At 39.4% G+C, this 20611-nt stretch overlaps 1 protein-coding gene across 2 annotated transcripts in view; it reads right to left on the reverse strand.

Annotated features, from left to right (window-relative positions):
• The window catches only part of IQGAP2 (IQ motif containing GTPase activating protein 2), a 161288-nt gene that overhangs the window by 11612 nt on the left and 129065 nt on the right, over window positions 1-20611 (reverse strand). For both annotated transcript variants that reach the window (XM_048503984.1, XM_048503985.1), the window contains 13 exons: window positions 20077-20160; window positions 18433-18504; window positions 18122-18191; window positions 17751-17959; window positions 15652-15801; window positions 13698-13861; window positions 12942-13166; window positions 10414-10554; window positions 9983-10067; window positions 6793-7025; window positions 4789-4921; window positions 1758-1860; window positions 566-707 (listed from right to left, as the gene is read on the reverse strand). In XM_048503984.1, coding sequence (XP_048359941.1) covers window positions 566-707; window positions 1758-1860; window positions 4789-4921; window positions 6793-7025; window positions 9983-10067; window positions 10414-10554; window positions 12942-13166; window positions 13698-13861; window positions 15652-15801; window positions 17751-17959; window positions 18122-18191; window positions 18433-18504; window positions 20077-20160 — 1811 coding nt within the window. The remainder of the gene's footprint in view (window positions 1-565; window positions 708-1757; window positions 1861-4788; window positions 4922-6792; window positions 7026-9982; window positions 10068-10413; window positions 10555-12941; window positions 13167-13697; window positions 13862-15651; window positions 15802-17750; window positions 17960-18121; window positions 18192-18432; window positions 18505-20076; window positions 20161-20611) is intronic.

The following is a 20611-nucleotide window of genomic DNA, read 5'->3' on the forward strand; positions in this document are numbered from 1 at the left end:
TATCTATAACAAGTCAAGAATCACAATGCATTCCAACTTATGTATAACCCTGAGACCTAGCCCATTTGCTGCAACACAGGTATTAGTAAATTTTAAAAGTTTCCTTAGTCAGACACAATTCTGGTTTTTGCCTAATGCTGCAGCAGCCTATGTTACTGAAGCCACCTTCAAGGACAGACATGGTAACAATGTTTTGCTATTTCATCTGCCACAGCTACTGTATTTTCTTAAAAGGAAGATGATCCTGAATGTTAAGACCTTCAATTTTAAACAAAAAGATATTTTTCATATTGTGTACACTTTTATGCAAAAATAAGCCAACCCCTTTTTTTTCTTAAGGGCACATCTGAAAAAAAACCTATTTTTTTCCTTTTGGACAAATACAACAATTCTCTACAGCTTTCATCTGACTACTAAGTACAAAATAACCTCTGGAGCAGATACCTGGAGAGGCAGGATATAAATGTAATAAAGCAAACAGCAATTCTGTACTGACATGGTTAAATAAGTAAATGTTATTAAATTTGAATTTTGATAGGACTATGTTTTATAAAAATATACATACTTCATCATCAGGCCTTTGATGTCCTGTTCTTCACCTTCCCGTAAGTCAAATTTCCTTGTCAGTGAAAGAGAAATTTCTGTCTTTATAAGCTGACTTAATGTATTCTCTTTGTTAGAGTCATTGGGATCAACAGCTCCTTCGCCTGCAGAAGGTGAAAAGACCAGTGTTAAAACAGAAAAGTACACATACCGGAATTGGATCTAAAACATGCTGTTCTGCTGTTTAGCAATGCTTACTTTACTACAAAAGAGTTGAACGTATAATTCCTGCTGCTTCCCTGCTCCCACTGTAGACCCCATACATGCTGTTCCTGAGACTCCCACAACCCCCCTAGGAGCAGAATTTCAAAGAAGGGGGGGGGGGTTACTGCATGGCAGGATGTGCGTGCGTGCGTGTGTGTGTGTGTACATGGGAAAGTCCCATTTGGAAAGCTTTGCTCCACTTGCAGTAATTTGGATCTAATCCAGTGTCTTTTCCCATGGTCTTTGAACATTCAGAAGCACATTAAAACAACAGGAATGAAAAGATCAAGACTCTATAGCAAGGTCACCCAAAACTAGCTACAGTTTATGCAGGCTTGCACATAGCTGTGCAATTTGTATAAATCACACTGCACCTGCTAATCATGGGAGTGACAAAGAACTGCATGGCACACAGTATCCCAATATTGTTCTTTTCTTTTAAGATTTTACCCACGCTGTAAACACAGTTTATTCAAATGACTGTAACAGTAAAAACTGGAACATAACTTAAAAACTACATAACTACATCCTGTATTTTTGGTATGGCCACACCATGGAATGCACACTGCCCTGACTTTGTTTTCTTTCTATCTACATAAAAGTTATAAGAACATAAAAACAAGCCTGCTGGATCAGACCAGAGTCCATCTAGTCCAGCACTCTGCTACTCGCAGTGGCCCACCAGATGCCTTTGGGAGTTCACACGCAGGACGTGAAAGCAATGGCCTTCTGCTGCTGCTGCTCCCGAGCGCCTGGTCTCCTAAGGCATTTGCAATCTCAGATTAAGGAGGATCAAGATTGGTAGCCATAGATTGACTTCTCCTCCATAAATCTGTCCAAGCCCTTTTTAAAGCTATCCAGGTTAGTGGCCATCACCACCTCCTGTAGCAGCATATTCCAAACACCATGTCCAGTTGACATTCCCAATTTCTTTTGTTTTAGGGGCTTACCAAGGAAAGTCTCCACATCAGGAACTTCCCCCAGCCCAGTCAGAAGTTCGTTTAAGACATCTTTTGGATCAGGAGCAATGGCATCCTGGTGCTCCAGCAATAACTGTAAAAGAGACAGTTTCAACAAACTTTGTTTGCAAAGCACATTGGACAATTTCCAGATTCCAGGATCTACTCACACATAAATCATCACAGAACTGGAAGAAAAACTGAAACAAGGACTGTAAGAAGGACCACAGGGGAAAAAATGGTGGAATCTCTCTTGGGGAAAAATGACAACATTAGGAAAATTGGCCCCATGTCACATGTGCCAAAGTAAACAAATCTCTGGAATCACACAAATGCTTAACAACACCTTGTGCAGCCAAAACATGATTCAAAACTACAAGATAGTGAGAATTCCAACCAAAACAGGAAAGGAACATATAAATCTGTAATCTGCTCACAATCTCATAACTGCTGTTGTAAAGCAGTGTCACAACTGTACCAGTACTAGTTCTCTCCTAGCTTAAAATCTCACTACAAAAGACATTTTGCTACAAAAATGCTCAACTGTTGTTAGTGCCTGTCCCCCCCAAAATCAAGGAATTACCATCAAGAAGAATTTTAGAAAAGCATTTTTATAAAAGCTTTCAAGAAAAGAGATGCAGTGAATTACATCCATTTCCAAAGAAACTTTGACATAAATTATGTTTTAAAATTAGCTTCTTGTAGAACAGCTGAAAAGAGGGAGTTATCTTAATGCTTCCTTAATTTCAGCTCCACAAGGCAACCACTTCTACATTCAATCTTTTTACCAAACAGAGCTGCTAATAGATCCTTTGGGAGTCTACCACATTTTTCATTCTGAAAGCGATAGAACTTCCCACAAACAGTGACAAAATCAAAATAGTCTCTTGAGTTCTACAAGCCTGTAAACTAACATTGCTGATATTTCAAACATTTCAGTATTGCTTCCACAGACTAAGTGATAAGCTTTCCAAATTCAGAAATATACTCATAATAATATAACTAACCTGATTAGACAAAATCTTCAGCAATTTGAACACTTGTCAGATAACTTCCACAAGATATCATAATGGATGTTACTAGGTCCTAACAGCTTTGTTAACATACAGGCAACTCCAACAGAAAAAAGTGATGATACATTTATTCTGTAGGCAAGAGTTTAGAAGAACTGAAGAAATTTCTGCCTTATGTAGAATAAACAGAAATTCAGCCAGATGGTTAATGAAGCTGGAAACATACATGAAGGATTCCTCTAATGATATGCTTTGCAAGTCCATGACTTCTTGACCCTGTTTGTCTTCAAGACAGATGTTGAGTGGCACTACACCTAGAAATTTTATTCCAACCATTTTTGGTCTTGTGGTGCTCTTTATTCCTTCTTAAAAGGACATTAGCCTACATTTAAGTTATGTGTGTGGCTCGTGCGTGTGTGTGTGTGTGAGAGAGAGAGAGACAGAGACAGAGACAGAGAGAGACAGACAGACAGACAGAGACAGAGAGAGACCACAATCAGCTCACATAACCAACACAAACCCAGGTACTAGCCCGAACAACTAATTAAAAATGCCACTTATTTGATCAATCTGGCTACGGTCTATACAACAAATTAATCTGAAGTAAACAAATAAGAACTGCAGACAAGCCTTAAATACTAATACAGGAAACATCTGGGTATTTCTGGATCCTATAAAATTAGAAGGCATTCAGGAACTAAGAATCGCTGTCCCTATTCTGTGTCTGTATTCAAAAGTCCCTAGAGGAGAAGAAACTGCCAGGATGGGTATAACATTCTGCTTTCACTCTAATCCATGAAATTCCATCACCTCTTTAAGAAAGAGATTCAACTTATGGTGTCCTACTAAGCTTGGGTTACAAGTGGCAGATCAGAGGCATAATAATGAAGGTGTTTGAGGTTTTAACAAATATGCAGCTGAAGATATACAGGAAAAGTGTCCTAGATTATGGTGTATTACAACATGTTCCATACAACTAAAAACAACAGTAACAGTTTCTCCACATTCACAGCATCTTATGCAGTGAAAGCAACTTTTCACGCAAGAGATTTTTCTTACTGCTGTGAAACTTCAAGGCTGTTTACAACTGAAGAAGGAAGAGATTACTAAATGCATGATGATAAACGAGAGGAATGAAAAGCAGCTGTGCAGGAAGATATAACTTTGGCATTGCTTAACTTTCAAAGAATTTCACTTGACAACATAACATATTACATATGGTAAAACATTGACTCTGTAGTCTTTCAAAAGCCAAAGGAAAAAAGTTTATATTAATCATATACACACGCACACGTTGAAGTTGCAGTTTAGTCAGCTTATCATTCATCTTCAATGTTCACAGACATAAAACTTGAATATTGTTGTCAACATCTGCATTGTTTTGCAAGTGAAAGATATACATAAATGTGCACTATTATTTGGTACTCTTAAATAAAACAGCACATCATGAAAGTGCAGGGACAAATGATTCTAAGAGTTTCATTGTGAGGCTACTCTGAAAGGAGCATACATGTTGCAAACCTAGGTAAAGAAGTCACGGTTTAAAAATGTTAATCTGTTTCTGATTCAACCCAAACAACCTACAGGGCATCAGTATTACCCTAAATCATTGGTGGTCTATGATGTAATGGCAGTCTGTAAACCCAGCTGGAGGATGTCATGTTATTTCTTCTAAAGGAAATGTCACTTTTCGCGCTAGACTCTTGCAAACACTCTCGGGAAAAACTGTCTGGATATTTAAACATTTCATCTTTCAGACAGTTCAGTCTGCTGAATCTGGTTCCCTTTATAATACTTTGGCTACTAAACGGTCTTAACAGCTGGACCTGCAGGACAAACAAACTTAACAGTGGACAACTGATTTAATTTTTAAAGAGGATTTATTTCCAACAAGATCTATGGTATTTTCAAGCCACTGAATCTTACATGCATTCTTGCCCAAGTGTCACTCCTCTCAAGTTAAAATACATAAATAAATATTTAATCGAAACTATGCTTTGTACACTTACTGAATGAGTGTTGATAATCTCTTCAATAGAGATATATATAACTGGCTTGCTGAGTGTCACCATGTCAGAGTATTCATCAATGTTGAATTTTTCTTCAGGTTCAGGAACAATACATGCTGTCTGAAAAAAATTCCTAAGAGGGAAAAAACACACATATTACTTTTCCAAAGGTAAGCAAACAATACAGCTCTCTTAACTATCACCCAAGTATTGCAGTTTGTACACCATTGCTCAGATTTCTATGTATGTTGCTGTTGTAATCTCCTTGCCCTGAAGTCTACTGTGTGGTTGAGAATACACAATATCAAACAGTGCATTGATCCAGTGCAAACAGTTACTTACAGTGAACTCCCTGGGATTTTCATCTGCCAACCCATATACAAACCTGTGAATGAGATCAATCTCCAGAGATATAGAACTGTTTACATAGTCAACTTCCTAGATGTTCTATTGCAGGAAGTGTACAATCTATATATTTACACAGGAAAAAGTGTCTTAGAGGAAGTGCTATCCTGCTCACCCTTGACATTTATATTTGTTCTGCAAATTATGACATTTAAATTGTAATGCAACACCACAAATATGAATATACATATGTTTAAAGAGATTATGTGGACTGAATACAGTCTTTCTCTTTATTGCCAGTTAACTTGAAGAAGAATGTTACTGCTATCATTTGAGCATGTTTTGATAACTTGGAAATGATAACATAAGAAGAGCACCACTGGATCAGACCAGTGGTCCATCTAGTCCAGCATTCTACTCATGCAAGTTACTATGAAGGGCCAAAATTGCTATCAAAAGTTGAGCATTGCGGAAGACCACAGGACACATTGACAAGCATGTTTGAAAATGTGGCAAAAATCTGTAAAGTTGGCCACCTCCCCTGAACAGGAGCATTTTACTGTGCTAGGTGAATGTGGTAGAAGATGGAGAGGGTTCTTTACAAGCAGAAGTGTGGCCAATACGGCAAGTCTTAAGTCTTCCTAGGTCTTTGGGAACAACCTAGTCACTCAACAGATCAATGGCTGGTAGAGCCAGATGGATGCTGTGATGTAGTTAAGATGGATGCTGTGATGTAGTTAAGATGAAATGATGACAAGGCAGGGTTTAATTTTTTTAAGTAAATTAATACAATGGAACATTTTGAGACACTATATAAGGAATCTGGCCCAAAGCATCTACACTTGGCCTTTTCTGACTAATCAAAAACAACTGACGGCACAGAGCAGACAGAAGGGAGCAAACAACAAAGCCAAGATTTTCAATCCCCCCATTGCTAATTACCTAGAAGGAGGAATCACTTGGAGGATATTTAGTATGTTTTGGTAACTGTTTTGGTGATTGTTATGAAAAAGTTAGAGTTAAGTACACAAGGACAACATCTTGCAAACTGGTCAAAGAATGTCTAAAGTATTCATTCAACACTTAAAATGTCAAGCAAAATCACACATACTGAAATAGTTGGCCCTTGTAGCATGAGAACGAGTGGCTAACAACAGACCTGATATCCAAGCTCCATAAAATACATTTCACTAAAGCTATTTTCATACAACATCAATTACAATTCAGACGCTAGAGAGTCATCCAGCTGTAGGGGCAAAGAGCACATTTTCCCTAAGACATATAAACAAAAATCTTTTCCTGCCATTGTCTAAAGAAAAGACAGATAATAATATCACTCAACTAGGAAGGAGTTGTGTATATCTTCCTGGCTGGGAAATACTTCCCTTATAAACAAACAGAGTTGTGTTATCCTTGAAGAAACATAACCTTTGTTATGACAATCACCAGGGTGGGATAGTTTATTGTTAAATATGAAAGTGAAGGAATGAATGTGTCTAGGTAGGAAAAAATGAAGTTTTTGATACATTCCCATAAAGGAAGTGGATTTCAGTAAGTAATCTTCAGGAAGTAGCCTTAAAATGATGCAACGACCACCTACAAAAGAGCACCACCCCCTTGACATACAGTTTATCCATTTGCTTCATCACTGGCACAGACCTGAATTTCTCATATGTCTCAGAGAGGTAACTGTTCATGGATGAAAGATGTGCGTTTTCTCCTTCAAAGAGATTGTTTGAGGCTGCATGCTGTAGAACTTTGGCCACACAACCTAAATTTCTCCTCTGATCAGGGTGGATCTGGCCTCCAGCTGTCATGTCAATGATGTCAAAACCATCAGGGGCAACAATGGCTGGGTTCATGTACCGGTAGTAAAGGAGATTCCCAATAATCTATAGGAAAAGGAGCATTTTCAGATTTTTCTCCTCTTTATATTCATCCCACTAAACAGCAATACTGCAATGGAATATGCATTATTACAAGAACAGAAGCAGAGAGAGTCCCAAGGAGATTATTTCCACCAACTCCATGGCAGCCCAAAACAAACTCCAAAATGTTGTTCTTGTGGGATAGCAGCCTTCAAAACCAGCTTAGAAAAATTAAAATATTCCCTGCAGGAGGGGATATTGAGAAAAAAATCCTTGCACCCATAGAAATCTAGGCAGGATCCAAACCAAAATCTAGTAAAAATTGTACTAGATCAAATATAGAAAGCATATGTACATCTCATAGCCTGCCTAAAATGGCATATACTTACAGCAACTGCCTAAAATGGCATAGATACTTAGAGCAACTGTAATAGTATAGAGAAATTATTAATGATGCATAATTCCCAGAAATTCTCTCCAAACAGTTCAGCCTGAGACTGATAATTTAGATTATCAGAGGTCGATTCCGCACAGGGTGTAGGACTCTATATATGTGTAGCAGATTTTTTTTAAAAAAAAGCAGAAGCATCTCTGTGCAAAGGTGTGAAAGCAACCTGGATTTTTTCCATGGGCTCCAATCGCTGCCTGCATGGCAGGCATGTGAATGGGAAAAAGGGAAATGGGTTCCTTTATTTTGCTGGTGGAATCAACCAGAGTTTAACTGCAGCTTCTCATGACACCCTCACAGGGACATAAACCCGTATATAACTAAGCGATATAAGTTCGAATTCTCGGCATTTAAGTCGGTGGGCACCTAATTTTACCACAAAAAACTGGGAAAACTTATTGACTCGCGTATAAGTCGAGGGTGGGAAATGCAGCAGCTGCTGGTAAATTTCAAAAATAAAAATAGATGCCAATAAAATTACATCAATTGAGGCATCAGTAGGTTAAATGTTTTTGAATATTTATTTCAAAGAAAAACAGTAAACTGGCTCTGTAAGTGGAAAAGAGGGTCAACAAGAACAATATGGTCTCAACAATAACTTTTAAAAGTACAAAAAACCTTAGGCCTCAACCAGCAACCACAATGGCCTAAAACACAAGAGTTAAAATCATCCAAAACTGGATTTCTCATCATCATTCACTGGCATCATGTCCAAATGTAATCCAACTTAGATTTTAAGAGGGATATTTATCAGAAATGGAAAATGCACTACTATTAGCTTCCATAGTAAACAATGGGGGATGGGGCATCCCCTTTGGGGGTCTATAATTTTGGATCCCCTGACCCAAACTTTACCAAACCTGGCTGGTATCATAAAGAGACTCTCCTGATGAGACCAGCCAGGTTTGGTGAAGTTTGGTTCAGAGGGTCCAAAGTTATGGACCCTCAAAAGGGTAGCCCCATCTACTAATAGCTCCCATTGAAAACAATGGGGAATGTGGGCACCTCATTTGGGGGTCCATAACTTTGGACCCCCTGAACCAAACTTTACCAAACTTGGCTGGTCTCATCAGGAGTGTCTTCTGAGGGTACCCTGAAATTAGCTAGCATAAAAACTGCGCCCCCTGCTGGCCGGCAAAGTAAAAACACACAAAATTTTTAATGACCCGCATATAAGTTGAGGGGAGCTTTTTCAGCATTAAAAATGTGCTGAAAAATTCGACTTATACATGAGTATATATGGTAATACACTTGCATTTACACATGCTCCCTTCTACTTCACCTCTCCCCTCATCAACGTAATGAACCCTGTCAGTGTTGAGTGCACTGACTACTCATCACAGCAGAATTGGGACCAGTGTAATTGTGAGACGTTTTAGAAAAGTATTAGAAAAGGCCTCTTAAATAGAAAGACCTAATCAACACATACTTAGTCATCTTTATCTCCGATGTATCTTTTGTTCCACACAAAGATAACAACAGCAGCTTTTAGGAAGAAGAAGAAATTTACAATCCATGGAATGAGATGGGAGGAAAGGGTTAAATGACCCCTTCCCTCAGCAAAATGCCCTTGATCAAATTGGCAGTCACAAGCAATGGCTTGGATGTAGCTTTAAAAAGAACCAGAAATCTTATCACAGATCTCATATCCCACAACTAGTTTCGGCCCTTACAGACTGCACATCTGCCAACCACATCATTTATGGGATGAATGGATTCCAAGAAGATTCTGCATCTCCTAAATATACCGGCTCTTCAGACTGGACAAAATGTCACATTCTCAAAGTATATATACACATAAACATAATAAAAAACAAGGTTATTACAGTATTTATTCTAATGCTATTATGATCATAGACACATTGATTTTTTTAAAAAATGCATTCTAGCTGGACCAGAATTTTTTTTTAAAAAACAAACTTACGAATCTACGAGGACTATGCTACTTGTAAAGGTAGGCATTTGATTCCTACAATGATAACATAGTCCATTTCCTTGTATTCCCATCCAAGGGTCTGCAACCTGCGGCTCTCCAGATGTTCATGGACTACAATTCCCACTAGCCCCTGCCAGCATGACCAATTGGCCAATTGTGTGGCCAACTGGTCATGCTGGCAGGGGCTGATTGGAATTGTAGTCCATGAACATCTGGAGAGCTGCAGGTTGCAGACCGACAGGAACAGCCATTGGTGATTTGTGATATTCCTAACCACAGTCATACTGCTCACAGATGAAGGGATGTGGATAGAGATTCTTAACATTTGTGAGGTCTGGAGGCACAGATGTTGAAAAGAAACCAGAGGAGGATGCTACAAGTTTTTTTGCAAAAAGGGTGGAGGGAGAACAAAAGCCTAAAACTGAACACTTTCTGAGAAAGCATTTTGTAAAAACGCATCTCCAAGTCTTTACGTAACAAAACATTGAGCATCTTCTCCCTATTCCTTGAGTTACCTTGTTTCCCAATGCAAATAATTTTTCCTTGCAGCATAACAATGAACAAACAACAGGCTAACAAATCCCCCTTGCAATCTACCTTTAATAGCTCATCTTCTGTTGCATCTGGGAATTTCTCATGCAGCGAGTTCTTCAGAACTTTGGCTATATATCTCATTCCATAACTATATGGAAAACATATGAAAAAGGAAAATAATGGGTGAAAGCAACTTATTCAAGTCAACCAAAAGGAAAATAGAGAGAGAGAGCGCATACACCTTGTACATTGCTTTCTTAGAAACAACTAAACAAAACATGACAACATGAGAAAAGGAAAATATATATGTGTTTAGATGTGAACTATTTGGTTTTGGTGATATGGAGAGACTGCTCCCCTCTGCTGGTGAACTGTTCTTATAAATCAAAACATGCCTTAATTAAGGCTGTTACTTAAATAAGAGAAAGATCTTGCTTTTAAAAGATTTTTTTTTAAAAAATGCATAAAGGGTTTTCTTCAGTCCCTGTACTTACGGCATTAAGTTCAGAGAAGAAAATATGGAAGCGAGAACTTTATCAGTTACTGCTATGAGGCTCTGAATTGAGGACTCCAGTCGATTCACTACTTCAGGATGCATCAATGCTTGTTCTGTTGTTACATCATAAGGTAATTTGCTACAAGAAAAGAAACAACAATAAGTAAACATGAATCACACTTTGAATATGTTATAACATAGGGTTCAATGTCTCCAGCAGCAGTGGCGTAGGAGTGGCGTAGCAGTGGCATAGGAGGTTAAGAGAAGTGGCATAGGAGGTTAAGAGATCGTGTATCTAATCTGGAGGAACCGAGTTTGATTCCCAGCTCTGCCACCTGAGCTGTGGAGGTTTATCTGGGGAATTCAGATTAGCCTGTGCACTCCCACACACGCCAGCTGGGTGACCTTGAGCTAGTCACAGCTTCTCAGAGCTCTCACAGTCCCACCCACCTCACAGGGTGTTTGTTGTGAGGGGGGAAGGGCAAGGAGATTGTAAGCCCCTTTGAGTCTTCTGCAGGAGAGAAAGGGGGGATAGAAATCCAAACTCTTCTTCTTCTTCCTCTGAAGAACAGTTCGGATAAAAGGATTTCTTATATTTATATGAAGAACAAAATCCAACAGGACACAGGGAGTTTTCATGTTCTTAAAGGGGAGTGGGTCTTTCTGCCACTTCTTGCTGCAGCAACAGCCACTTGAATATCTGTTTGCAGGGGCCAGATCACATTTTAAATGAAAGCACAGAAGGCATGATTAGCTGCTCAACCACTCCAGTGACATCCGCATCCAGAACCTTAAGATGAGCCAGTAACATAGAACTAAGTCAATAAAACACTGCCCAACACATTTCAGAGATTCATCTAACCTGATTGCATGTTAAAAGACTAAGATGTACACTACACGTAGGAACCAGACAACTGGTTCTCCCATAGTCACAGCAAAGAATCCTCCTCCATATTGCTAGAGGAAAGTACCACTGGAATCCAAAATCAGATGAACCAAACTTCGCCAAACCTGGGTGGTATCATCAAGAGAGTCTCCTAAAGATAACCTGAAAGTTTGGTGCTGCTAGATTAACAATTGCACCCCTGACAGCAGGCACCCCCCAAATTTCCCCAGATTCTCCTTTTAAATCCACCCCCTTTGGCATGGATTTAATGGGAGAATCCGAGGTCCCCAGTTTAAACACTGAAAGTGATGCTGTTTCAGGGTTGGGGAGAATCCACCCTAAAACAGCATCACTTTCAATGTTGAAAGAATTCAGACCCCAGATTCTCCCTTTAAGGGGGATTTAAAAGGAGAATCTGGGCTCCCTAGTTTAAACACCATTGAAAATGATGCTGTTTGAGGGTGGATTCCAGCATCACAGCGACTGCCCATGCCGGGGGGGGGGGGGGGGGGGGGGCAGGCACAAAACTCAGATTTTGCACTGGACTCCATTTTCCCTAGCTACGCCTCTGCCCAGAAGTGAGGGCAGAAGGAACTGCCAGCTGCCAGCTGGGAGCCCAGCCAATGGGTCGGGGGGCAGGGGAGTCTGCTGTCCCTAACCTCAGAGAGCTGCTTTTATAAGAACTGAGGCTGGGGGCGGGGCTTGGGGAGACATGGTCCCCCTAATCCCCCCAATAAAAAATCTATACCTACGTTCCTGACCAATAGTGAAACAAAGATGACAGAAAGTTACAGATAGAAAGTTAAAAATAGTTGTAGGAGTAGATAAGCCAAGGAATACAAGTGCGGTGGAGGAAGGTTTACACTACATGGGACTTGTGTTGATAGCGAAGGATTTGTCATCCATTATATCTTTCATCACTGGTGCCAAAAGATGTCGCAGAGTGTTCTGTCCTCTGGTACTTTGATTGATGTTTACAACCATCTTGATGACTGTAGGATTTCCAGTGACAACATCTTGAACCTGGTCTACTTTGGGGCATTTAAAGCATCAACTTCCTTAGCAGAAACTGGTCCCTATTCTCCACAGACAGAATATGTAGATATTAAAGGGGACCACACAATTTCCCAGAATGCCTACTTCATTCACTTTTTGACTAATGGGGGCCAAGTCTCCTGTCTGCAATTCTGGCATCAATACCTCTTCTCAAATATATTTCAATGATTTACCGGCACAGTTCTGATTATTTTATTTATTTATTTATTTATTTTTTCAAACTTATATACCGCCCAATCCCCGAAGGGCTCTGGGCGGTGAACAACATAAAATTCAAATACAAATAAACATAAAATCAAATGCCCCCCCCCCCCCCCGCCCACAACCCCCATGATTACATGCTGCTTTCCCATTATTGAAGCACAATATCTATGAATGTCTTTAATCAAAGGGAAATGGAATTTTACCACAGCTTGAGAATCTGTACCTTTGAATCAAATGCAAATTTCATGAAAATGTGTCAGCCAAGACAAATAAGATGAAATGTATTTCAGATTTTTATATTAGATTAGTCTAAAGATAATGACACTCTCTCAGAAAGAACCTTAAGGATACTGAAAATTGAGCTCAGTTGGTGCACTTACCTGGCTTCTCCAGTTTGCATTTCTAATTGGTTTACCCATGCCTTGTAAACTTCCACAGGACTTGTGTTGATAGCTAAGGATTTGTCATCCATTATATCTTTCACCACTGGTGCCAAAAGATGTCGCAGAGTGTTCTGTCCTCTGGTACTCCGATTAAAGCTTACAACCATCTTGATGACTGTAGGATTTCCAGTGACAATATCTTGAATCTGGTCTACTTTGGAACTGCAGTAGAGAAGATGACTTTTAAATATCATGACAAACTATTGGAAAATATCACTTTTAAATATGATGACAAACACTGTTGCTTTTGGCTGCACTTGTTAGTTCATTAGAAACCTGTTTTTCCCATTCATTTGCCATTAAATCTTTTTAAACTTAGCAGCATTTTTTAAACTTAGCAGCACTATTCTATTCAGCAGAAAATAGATTGACATAAAGATTTTTCTTGAGCTAAAATATAGAATTACAGCTTGAAAAAATCTGTTTAGGATTTATAATGTGATCTTGCATGTCTACTCTAAACTATAAAAAATCCTCTGGGTTGGATTCAAAAGGGTCCTGTTAACAACAGGAGCCTTTTCACAAAGAATACAGCACCTTTGGATCCAATGTCACATGACTAGTAACTAGTGTTTACCTTCCCCTACCTGCCATAAATAATGTAAAAACTGGCATTTTGGTTGAGCAGATACAACACTAACTTCCTGACAAAAAAGCTGAATATGGGGACTTTGGTTCATTTAATGTACACACTTTATTTCTTCTTCTAGAGCAGTTTTGAAGAGCTTCAGTAGCAAGTATTCTTCTCGCTGGTTAGATGCATAGTTGTACAGTGTGAAGATAACTGTGTCCATAAACTTGGTGGATTTATTCTGGGGCATCTGGAAAATCAGCTTTGCCAGGTAAGTTGGGTTGGTCTATGGAAAGAATAAAAGAATGACAGTGAATTCACATTAATAAAAATGTTCAAGTGTTGCACTACCTACTTTATCAACAATCAGAAACCTGAAGAATCTGCATTACACTTGCAATTCAAGTTTGTTTTTGATTGAAAACTTGCTTGCAGAGGGATTGTAGGTACCAGAGAAAAGAAAAGATACTAAGATACTGAGCATCAACATTCTGCAACAGATAGATAACTCTTCGGTTTCTTTCATCAGCCATGACTGATGTCAGTTGCAGTTCATGAACTGTTTGCTTTTGTTTTTTAAGTGGTATGAGTTTACTGACCAAACCCAGAAGCACTTGCTTGCATTACTAACTATGGCTGGCCTGCCATGACACCACCTCTTCTATCCACAGAGCTGCACTGATGGAAGTATGAGGAAAAGGCAACTTTTCTCCGATCTTCCTTCTAATTGTGGCCCCCTGAAGAATGTAGCTATAAGTCCACATGAGTCCCAAAACTCTAAGATGCAGCTTTTCTGGGATTGGAAAGGACTACACGGGGACACGGATCAAGAGATCCATGGATCCAATCCAGTAAAGTAATTTTATACAATAATACCAAAGGTTCACTTATAAACAAAGTAAGGCAAATGCAAAGATGTCAAATTTAAACAGGCCGCAGGTCTCAAACTCCCCATCTATGTGCCCAGGAGCCACACCCATAATTTCAGTCAACTTTGATAAAAGGAGCCCATGAATCAGATTCTAAAAATATTTTTTCCCTAACCAACCTCAATATGCTACCTTTCCATATCTCTTCACCAGCACTGCGCCACGCGAGGCCTTAGCACCCTCCTGCAGTTCACAACCCGGCACCATCTTTCCTTCTATTCTGGAACTTTTGTTGCTGGAACAGTCATATTTCTCCACTCCCGACAGACTACACATTCCCTTCATCAAAGTCCCTTTCCAGTCACCAAAGATTTATTGATGGCAAAGAGTGGTAAATTACAGATTCCACATGTCTTGATTAAAATGTAACTTCTAATTTAATTCCCAATTTAAATGTAATGTGAACAGAGGTTCAGGCAATAGTAGCCACTGATAAAGGCCCTTTGCCTTGCCAAGAACATTGTTTCCTCATGCTGAATTTGTTCCAATAATATTGTCTGGAATGTGGCAGCAGCATTAAAACTGCACACTGAGGACCCAATAACTTAATAAGGTCCTCTGAGAATTAGATCTGACAAACTTGCACTGCCTTTGAAGTAACTTAAGCTCAGTTTTTCATGAAATTGAACAAGAAGAAGAAGATTTGGATTTATATCCCCCCTTGATCTCCTATAGGAGACTCAAAGGGGCTCACAAACTCCTTTCCCTTTCCCCCTCACAACAAACATCCTGTGAGGTAGTTGGGGCTGAGAGAGCTCTGAAAAGCTGTGACTAGCCCAAGGTCACCCAGCTGGCATGTGTGGGAGTGCACAAGGCTAATCTGAATTCCCCAGATATGCCTCCACAGCTCAGGCGGCAGAGCAGGGAATCAAACCCGGTTCCTCCAGATGAGAGTACATCTGCTCTTAACCACTACGACACTGCTGCTCCTTTGAATTTGCATTTGAATTCCTTATATTGTATTAATAAGGGTTACCAGTGAATGAGAACTGATAGTGTTGTACCACCCCTGGTATATTCTGTGCTTATAGTTAGGGACCACAAGACAGCAAAGCTTGTGAAAATGGAAACATAGACACTTACAGGTAGGAGACAAGTTGCCAATTTTAAAAAACAAACCAGAATCTTCAGTAATGCAACAACTCACTTGGAGAAGGTAAAACAAGTGCTGATAGGCTTCCAACTTCTTCCTCCTCTCTTTGCTCAATCCTTTGATGCCCTGCTTCTCCCCAGTCACCATCTCTTCTGCTCGATTTTTGTTCTTTTTGTCCAGCTTCTTGCTGTGTGACACGACATCCTGTAAATACAATTGAGAATGTCAGATAATAGTCACAAATGTTAAGGTAAATGAAAACTGCAGTTACATCAGCACCCGAAGAGTAAAGAGGCAGAGGGAAGACAAATCAGTATTTGATATGGTTTATGGTTTATTAGATTTGTACACCGCCCTCCCCCGAATGGCTCAGGGCAGTGAACAACAGCTGCATAAAGATAATATCAATAGCATAACAGTAAATAACAACCAGCAAAAACATAACATCAATGAACATAGAATAAATAATATAGCATTATAACATGTCATTCTAGCTACAATGCATATAACAGTTCAAACCTCATGTTATATGGCCAACCATAGCTCAGGATACTGTAATTTTATGCGGTGTTCTGTTAAGAGAAGACTAGAATGGCAGAGACTATGAAATTATCGATATAATACTGTGTTATTATAATGCTTGCTTGGGTATCTTAGTTTTGGAATTTCTACTACATTAGCCTGAAATAATTGGTATGAATTAGCTTCATGGGAAACAAGAAATATACATTGAGCAGAACTTCAACCCCTTGTTAAAAGAATCAACATACACTATTAAATATTTTTTCTATTATAGCCAAGAAATATAACAAGGTACCTCAACATGGTGCCCAAGGCCACCTGGACACCTGCCAGTACTTCCTCTTGTGCCTACCAAGCTTTTCAGAAAGCGAGTGGGGTCATTTATTAATTGTAACTCAAACGAAATGGTATTCCTTCACTGCAATAGCAGCTGCACCCACTGGACCACCAGGGGTCCTTGTGAGAACTTGTAGTTTCCTAAGTTAGTATATGGTTCCATACTTCCTTCAGGCTTCTCCGCATTTCTTTTCATTCTTCCTTCTCTTTCTTACTCCCTCCTTCCTATGCTTGGGTTTTCTTTCATTTATTTTTATTCCTCTTCTGCAATATTTTGCAAAGTCAGAAGCAGCGTGATTGGCTCAGCTTGCAGCAGCCATTTTGGGGCTGAGCTCACCACCTCCTCTCAAAATTCCAAATGTGCCAATAGTCTCAAAAGGCTGCAGATCCCTGGCATATATCAACATGTGGATTGCAATTCAGGTCTCAATTGATTACATAGGTTGTTCATTAAATGTAATGGAAGGGGAGTAAAATACAAGCTTTTTAACTTGTAATTATAATAAATATAAACTTTATCATTTCATAATTATAACTAATTATGAGAAGTGTTGGAGTAAACTACTTTCCAGTCATTGCAGGAAATCTCATGCTGGGAACTCTAGTTGCCCACGCGGTCCATCTCACCATTGCCCCTGGGTTCTGATCTGGTCCCTCAAAGGCAAATATTCCTTTCTGAGAAGAGATAGCTGGAAGTTGTCTTAACGGTTCTCTTCCTAAGAAACCTTTGAAGCAGGAAACTTAAATTGATTAGGAAAAGGCTGCTATAAAAGAATGGTGACGAAGGGGCCATTTTGGTTGATGTCACAGTTCAAGTTTAATATTGGTAGACCCTATTCTCTGGGGAAGAGAATTATGGGAGTTTAGTAAGTTGTGATACGGAATTAGGCTTACCTTGCAAATCACCACTATATGGCTCTTCTAGGAAAAGCAGCAATGGCGAAAAGAACTGGTATAATTTGGTCTAGCCTTGGGATGTATGTGTTGTGCAAAACCAATCAAGCACAGCTGTAAAACCCATTAATGAAATAAGTATAGGAAAAGACAGAAAATACCAGTGGGTTTAAGACATCATGGGAAATCTTTAACTTTCAACAAGGTACAAAATTTTTGCATGTCCACATGTAAGAATAAAGAGAAAGTGGAACAGTGCTGACAGATCACAGTTGCAGACTACATGCACAAATAATGTTAGCAGAAAACCTGCTGAATTCGCCAATCTGCGGATGTCTTATTGTTCAATGTATCGTACTGGCAACTATCTCATTTTCCAGAACAAAGCTACTGAAACCTACCTGCAGAGTAATTCTGTTTTTCACCAACAGCCCGATTTTGATATCCATCAGGTTTAGATCCTTCTCCAGCTGTTGACTAGATCTGATATTTGTGACCACCTCTTCCCTCAACCGTGTGACTTCCAGTTCTTCTTGAAAGTCTAAATCACTCTGATCCATGAGATAAGCAAATTTGCGGAGGACATTCAAAGGTGGATTTTCAGAACCAGCTAGAAGCAAAGCACAGACAAGTCAGAAATTAAAGTCAGAACAACTTTAGACATTTGACTCTACATTTAAATTCAACAAACAAATAGTTGCAACCACACAGCTGGTGGTTGTGAAGGCATTTGCTACTAACTTAAATTCAGAAAATTAAATTCAGTACTTACTCAATGTTCTATAATCTTCCCTAGCTTTGTTTGCTTTAATAAAGGCTTGAATTTTCACAATTTCTTCATTCTGAAAAAGATCGAAATTATGCATTTTTAGACACTTTGGAATTGAAAATATCTATAATATGTATATAGCTAATTGTAATATCAATGAGCATTGTTACGGATAATTTTTCTTTCTCTAATCCACTTCCCCAGCTGTAACAAAGGCAGAGAATATGAGTTTTACTGTGAGGTGTTGTTTTTCTGAAGCCAAATTATGGCATTAGGGGCCAGAGGGTTTACCAAGTTTTTTTTTAATGACTTACATGATCTTTGAAGTACTGCAGTCGTTTTCTATATGCTCTTCTTGCTAACCACATTTTGACCCATGACTGAATCTGAAAGTCAGACAGGAAGGTAAAAGCTATTCAACTCAACAATAAGTAGCAGTGGCTTTTATTTTGCATTTTAAAAATTGAGTATCAACAAAAAACATATTGGCAAATCACACAGATTGCAAAATACACACCATGTTTTAACTCAAACTAAACTGATCATAATAGTTACTATTCTGAAAATTATACAGTACTATGGGAAGAGAGAAACTTCTCCTGCTGAGGCAGTGGCGATAGCAGAACGATATGACGGACATGCTACAGAAGCATGTAAACAGAAGAGATAGTTTAGGAGCCTTCCTCAGTATCTCCCCCGCCTCCACCGGCTGGATGTTTAAAATATCTGTACGCACAATTACTAGACTGGTTCCAAGTTTGTGAGGGGAGGCAGGGAGAGTGGCTAGGCCCCTCTCCTGTCTACTGTCACATCTCTGTTCAAAGCCCCACCCCCATACGTCTTTCCCCATCCATTGGCTTGTCTGCAAGCCCTCCTACTGCCTGCATTCCAAGTTGCATGCACACCTTTCCCCTAGTGGAACTGGACAGTGTATGAGGCTGGGAGCCACTGCTGAGCACCATTCACATGTCCATCCCCCTAACAATGCTACATAGCACATGCAACTGGAAGCGCAGATAGTAAGAAAAGGACATGCTGATAAGGATCATAAATGGGAGGGCAGCAGCTGTGAGCCCCACCACAAGCCCTAAGCCCTCACAGCTGGCTCACCTCAGAATATGCTGATGCCAGCCCTGAACTCCACTTACACATGAGGACAGATTGCTGCAGAATATCTTCTGACCCTTCAGCAAAACCCAAGTTGGGGGAAGGCAAAGATACAATTAAAATGTTTTATATAGAGGTTTGCCCAGACCTAGATAATCTAATGCCCTGAACAAACAATGAAACAAGTAGCCTGCGAATTTAAAGCAGAGGTCCCTAACCTATTGGCATTTTAGGCATTCTGACACAGTGTGATGGGCATAGCCACAAAATAGCTGTTGCGGGTGGATCCAATCACAAAATGCTGCTGTGGCTTTCCTTCATTCAACCAGTGAAGATTTTTGTGCTGTGGTGCGAGGTACTGCCAAAGCATTGTTCTTAAAAATCTGAACAACCAATCAAGTTTCCAGCAGCCAGTCAGAAGCTTTGCTAGGCAAAAGCCCCACCCACTTTCTAAAGTATTTGGCAATCACCATGAAAGGTGTTGGTGGGTGCCATGGTCCCCAAAGTTACCATATTGAGGACTCTTGATTTAAAATATAGACAGACACTATGGGGCTCTTGAATGAAGAGTATCCATTAGAACATGGAGTCAATATGGCTAAGTCCATATTCTTTTAAAGAAGCATATTCTTTTAAAGAATCCCAATCTAGGCTCCTTTAAGGCAATTTTCATATACTGTCCAATCTGAACACCACTACATAGCCCTCACTGTGACTGAAAGCTATGTACCTCTCACTATAATTTTCTCTTTCATAGCATTCCTTGAATATAGCTTCCATACATACGCCTACATTATAGAATTTTTAAAATTAAAGTTAGCATTACAATCCTCCAAATGCAGATTGCTTACCTTGATGATAGAGGCAACATTCTTTTGAAGCACCTCAAGTCTTTCAGAGTAGGCTTTCCTTTGCTTATATCCTTTCCAGGATGCCTTTTCAGGATTTTTTTTTAAAGAAGGAGGAGGAGGAAGATATCAGGATTATGATTCTAAATATTGATTCTGCCTAAATGTTTTTACAGTTTTGGTTGTGGAGAACCCCAAAACATATAGAGTGTTACTCAGCTTCAACTTCTACACCTTCAAGATTACACTCCCTGATCCAGTCAAAGCTCTAAAACCTATATAACTAACCATGACCTGTCACCAGATGCTGGAAGAGATGCTCTTTGCTTTAGATGACCAGAATACCACCTTGTTGAGCTGCCACTGAAGACAAATGAATGCTCCCTACAGGCACAAAGTCAACATCTTCTTTTTTCTGAAACCCTCCCAGAGAAGCAAGGGAAAGTGGAATGGAATCTTTCCTTTGGGAAGAGATTCCGTTTGCTTTTAGATTTTAAACAAACGTAAAGGTTTTCTCTCCATATAGTTGTGATGTACC

The sequence above is a fragment of the Sphaerodactylus townsendi genome, linkage group LG07, assembly GCF_021028975.2.
Source record: "Sphaerodactylus townsendi isolate TG3544 linkage group LG07, MPM_Stown_v2.3, whole genome shotgun sequence".
Classification (NCBI taxonomy): domain Eukaryota; kingdom Metazoa; phylum Chordata; class Lepidosauria; order Squamata; family Sphaerodactylidae; genus Sphaerodactylus; species Sphaerodactylus townsendi.